Source organism: Setaria italica, chromosome II (assembly GCF_000263155.2).
Source record: "Setaria italica strain Yugu1 chromosome II, Setaria_italica_v2.0, whole genome shotgun sequence".
In the NCBI taxonomy this organism is placed as follows: domain Eukaryota; kingdom Viridiplantae; phylum Streptophyta; class Magnoliopsida; order Poales; family Poaceae; genus Setaria; species Setaria italica.
The window spans coordinates 14,433,946-14,438,582 of NC_028451.1; the positions used below are offsets into that span (position 1 = coordinate 14,433,946).

At 42.6% G+C, this 4,637-nt stretch overlaps 1 protein-coding gene across 1 annotated transcript; it reads left to right on the top strand.

Moving 5' to 3' along the window:
- The first annotated feature begins 237 nt into the window (after positions 1-237).
- LOC111256371 lies at positions 238-1,256 on the top strand. Its single transcript, XM_022824274.1, has 2 exons — positions 238-528; positions 691-1,256. The coding sequence occupies exons 1-2, from the start codon at positions 238-240 to the stop codon at positions 1,120-1,122; spliced, it is 723 nt and encodes a 240-aa protein (XP_022680009.1). The 3' UTR covers positions 1,123-1,256.
- Positions 1,257-4,637: the final 3,381 nt, after the last annotated feature.

Sequence of the window (4,637 nt, forward strand, 5' to 3'; positions counted from 1 at the left end):
ATGCTTATGGGTTATCCTCTGGATGCTAAGAATAACACTGCGTTCGCCAAAGCAGTTGCGGGTTTTGGTTTGCTTAGGTATTGGCACGACACCAACTACAGAGCAATAATTGTGGTTAGAGTTTTCCTGCATGATGATGCTAAAATCCCGCATGATGTCACGGTCTCTGTTGGCTTGCCTTCGTGTGTGCGCTCTTGGACTTGCCCTATTTTCGCTCTGAAGAAGAAAAACGTGACAATGTTGGCTGATGAGGATCCGGTGCCTGAATATGGTCCCATGCACCCCTTGCCTGCTGCTGCTCTGTGTTGGATGGGTCCAAACCCTGCGAATCCATCTTCAATTATGCAAGATCTGCCTGCCAATGATCCCAATCCAGCGGCACCACATGAGGATGCTATGTCTTGTGCAGATGGTGTAGCTGATGATGTAGCAGCAGATTCTATCACCCCTGGTCCAAGTGCAGTTCAGATGGATATCAATGGGGTCTTGCCTGAGGTTGTTGTTGTCCCTCCAAAGCTTGTCAATAAGGTGATTAATCCTCCCCGCCTATCTTTCCCAATTCCTCATTCTCTGACTTGGCATATCTTTAGATCTATTTCTCTGCTAGACATTGATCTTGACACATTAATTCCATCCTATATTGTTGACCATGACATTCTTTTCTATTTGGCTTCTCTTCCTGTTCCTCAGCCAACTAGGGTGATTACTGGCCCTGCTCTCCCGCCCAATGGCCTGCCTTTGGTGCCTTATACTAATGACGAAGATGATGATGAAGTCAGGGAGATTGATGGCCCCAAATCTGGCACCCCAAGCAAGCGTCGTGCACGCAAGCTCAAGGAGCCCATGGAGGATGTGGTCCTTAGAAGGATCAAGAGGCTCAATGCCGACGTAGGTGGGTTCCGCAATGAGAAGAGTGCCTTGGAAGCTACTGATTATCCTACTCCCATCGAAGTTGTCCCTCCAATGTACTCAGGCACTGCTGATATTGGAGCTTCTCCTTCTCCGGTGCCTCATCTGCCCATCGACACCATCCAGAGCATGGCTACTGGCTTCCTCCAGATGCAGCCTAATGCTATAGGTGTTGTTGCCCTCCTCGAGTTGGACAATGATGATGATATGTAATAGGGCTAGCGAGGCTGACTGCCTCTTTCTTTTGTGGATCTTTACTAAACTTATCAAGAGATGTGTTCTCCTCTCCATAGCTTTGCTTTTCATTCCTTGGCTTGGTGTGGACCACAACTCTTATCTTTAGTTTATCATGTTGAACTATCCTGCTTGGTGCTTCTGTCTCTTTTCTACGCCTTTCTGTGATGTTGGTTGATGGTGAGTCTCCGAACTAGATTAAGAGATCTTGTGCTTTTCCTGTGTTTGTTCTATGGATAATAGCAGAGCTATGAAGTTTTTGGTTTGGAATGTGAGAGGGATTAACTCCCAAGCCAAGTGGGATGCTTTAAGAGATAAAATTTTAGAAAGTGTTGCTTCCATTGTTTGCTTACAGGAAGCAAAAAGGGAGTCCTGTGATCCCTCTTATCTGAAAAAGTTTTATCCTCGTAATCTAAACCTCTTTGAGTTTCAACCATGTGTTGGTGCCTCAGGTGGCCTTATTACTATCTGGAATTCACATATCTATTCTAGTACTCAAGTGATGGCCAATCCATTCTGAATCACTATTAAGTTTGTGAATTGTTTGACTGGGAACTCCTTCCATCTCTCAAACATTTATGGCCCTGCGGCTTCTGTGGATAAAGTAGCTTTCATTGTTTTGGTTATACGACCTAGATGTCACAGATTATGAGGAGTGGATCTTAGCAGATGATTTCAACTTCATCAGATCTCCAGCCAATAGAAACAAGCCTGGGGTAACATCAATGATATGATGACTTTCAATGACCTTATTTAGCATCTAGACCTGGTTGATATTGATTTCCATGGCAGGAATTCACCTAGGGTAATATGCAACATGACCCTTTACTAGAGAAATTAGACTGGATTTTCACGTCAACTTCATGGACAAATTCATACCCCTCCACTTCAGTTAAGGCTTTGGGTAGGCATGTCTCAGACCACATTCCCTATGTGATAATAATTGGGACATCCATTCCAAAATCAAACCAATTTAGGTTTGGAAACTACTGGATTGATTGTGATGGTTTTCTCCCTGCAGTGGAGTAACATTGGCATCCCACACCTTACTTTGCTAATGCTGCCCAAACCCTATCCGGTAAATTCAAGCAAGTAAGAGCAGGTCTCAAGAGATGGAGCAAGGAGATTTCCAAACTTGGAAGACTTATCCATAACAACAATTATGTGCTAGCCTTGCTGGATGGGCTAGAGGATCAGAGACCTCTTAGTATGGCAGAAAGAAATTTCAGACTTCTTGTTAAAGAACATTTGAGCAAGCTTCTAGAGGCCAAGAGAATTTTTTGGAAGCAGAGAAACACAAATAGATGGGTTATTTTTGGTGATGAGAACACAAAGTTGTTCCAAGCTATGGCTACATACTCATACAGAAAGAAATATATTTCTGAGTTGGTTATGCCCGATGGGACCATCCTGTCTGACCATGAACAAAAAGTAGGTGCACTATGGGCCTCATATAAATAAAGGTTAGGTGTATCTGAATTCACTGATATTGACTATGACCTTCCCAGCCTTCTTCAGCAAGTCCTGCTTCCAGACTTGGATGCACCTTTTACACCTAGGGTCCGTTTGTTTCGATGGAATTAAATTCCATCCTAATAATCATAATTTAGACACAAATTAATTAACCTAATATAATTGTATGTGGAATATAGTTGTATATTATAGTTGGTGATATGGGAGAGATACTTGTATGCTGCACTTCTACTATAGAGAAGCGAGTCTAAGAGCGTGCTATAAGAATTGAATTCCATCTAATAACCATAATTTATAGAATCAATTTCCATCTCCCACCCCATGAATTTAAGATAGGCTTATATCTAAACTTTGGAAAGTTGTGGAATGCCACATTCCAACATAAATTAGCCTACTCCATTAAATAGATTCCAATTCCTTGGACCCAAACGGGGCCCTAAGGAAATTGCTGCTATCCTAAGAGATGTACCAGCTGACCATGCTCTAGGACGAGATGGCTTCGATGGGGTATTTATAAAGAAGTGTTGGCCAATTATCAGGAATGACTTCATCAGACTCTGCAATGGTTTTGCTAGAGGAGACTTGGACATTACCGGTATTAATGGATCCCTCATCACACTGATCCCTAAAAAGGATAACTCACAATCAGTCAATGACTATAGGCCAATATCTTTGCTCAACTACTCTCTAAAATTTCTTACCAAATTGCTTGCTAGCAGGCTGCAGCAAGTTGCTAAGAACAACTTTGCTTTGTTTTTTGGTTGATCAGTACTCCATCCGTCCCAAAACAAATAAGTCATTCTAGGATTCAAATTTTTTCCCAAAACACAAGTTATTATACTTTATTTGCTATGTGCCTTATTTGGTATGCGCATGTGCATGCGGCTGTCAATTAGTACCAAATATAACTAATAAATAGGGGCAAACAAAGTTATTTTACCTTCTTATTAATCTATCCTAAAATTCCTAGAATGACTTATTTTTTGGACGGAGGGAGTAGGTTCATGTGGTCATCATTTAGTATGTTATACGTTGTGTAATTGTAGCACACTAATGTTTAGCACCCAATATGGGACAGTTTGATCACAGCAAGTAGACAACATTTCTATACTCAGTGCTGAATTACATATTATATAGTTTCTGAAATTTTGCGCATTGTTTCTTATCTACAAATGTAGTAGGCAACATGAATGTTGACACTAAACATTCGAAGAACCAGTTCTCGATTTACAGGATCCAGGAAATCATTCCTAGTTTGGATGAAACACAGATGAAACATATAAGTGAGGCTGGGTTTGGGCCCCTCATTTCTCTTTCTGAGTTTTCTGTCGCGGTAAAGCTTGTGAGATGGATAATGAAACATGTTGACCCACATTGCCTAGTGAATTCAGATTCCATAACAGGGTCATCATGTTCCATCGTGACCTTGTCCGGAAGATTCTTGGCCTAGATGATGGGAATATGACCTTGAAGCAAACTGGTGATGTTGCTGATGTATCCAAAATGCACGAAGTGTACAAGGAGGGTAAGAGGGCCAAGATCAAGAAATGTATCCAGGTGCTCAAAGCTAGTAATCATAAGGATTGTTTCATGAGAACGCACTAGTAGAGAATTGGCTTTCGATCCGCCCACTTTTGTCCCGGTTTAAAGTTGGCCCGGGACAAAAGGGGGTGCGCCACGGTAGGCAAAATTGGAGGGGAGATTTACTCCCAGTTGGTAATTGCAACCGGGACTAAAGGCCCCCCTTTAGTCCCGGTTGCAACGGCTAGCTGGGGGGCGTCGGTGGCGGGACCCTTTTATCCCGGTTGGAGGATCCAACCGGGATAAAAGGTGTTAGCTTGTGCTTAATTCTTTTTCATGTTGGCATGCATGATGCATCTGGTTATCTGGTAGTATTACAAAGGGATCGGAAAGTCCATAGGTTCGCCTGTGGCTCATCTACTGCCGGGCTGTTGCCTGGAACGACATGCTCATCATAATCTGCCACGTGCGTCATCATGATGGAGAGAGTTATCTCCGGC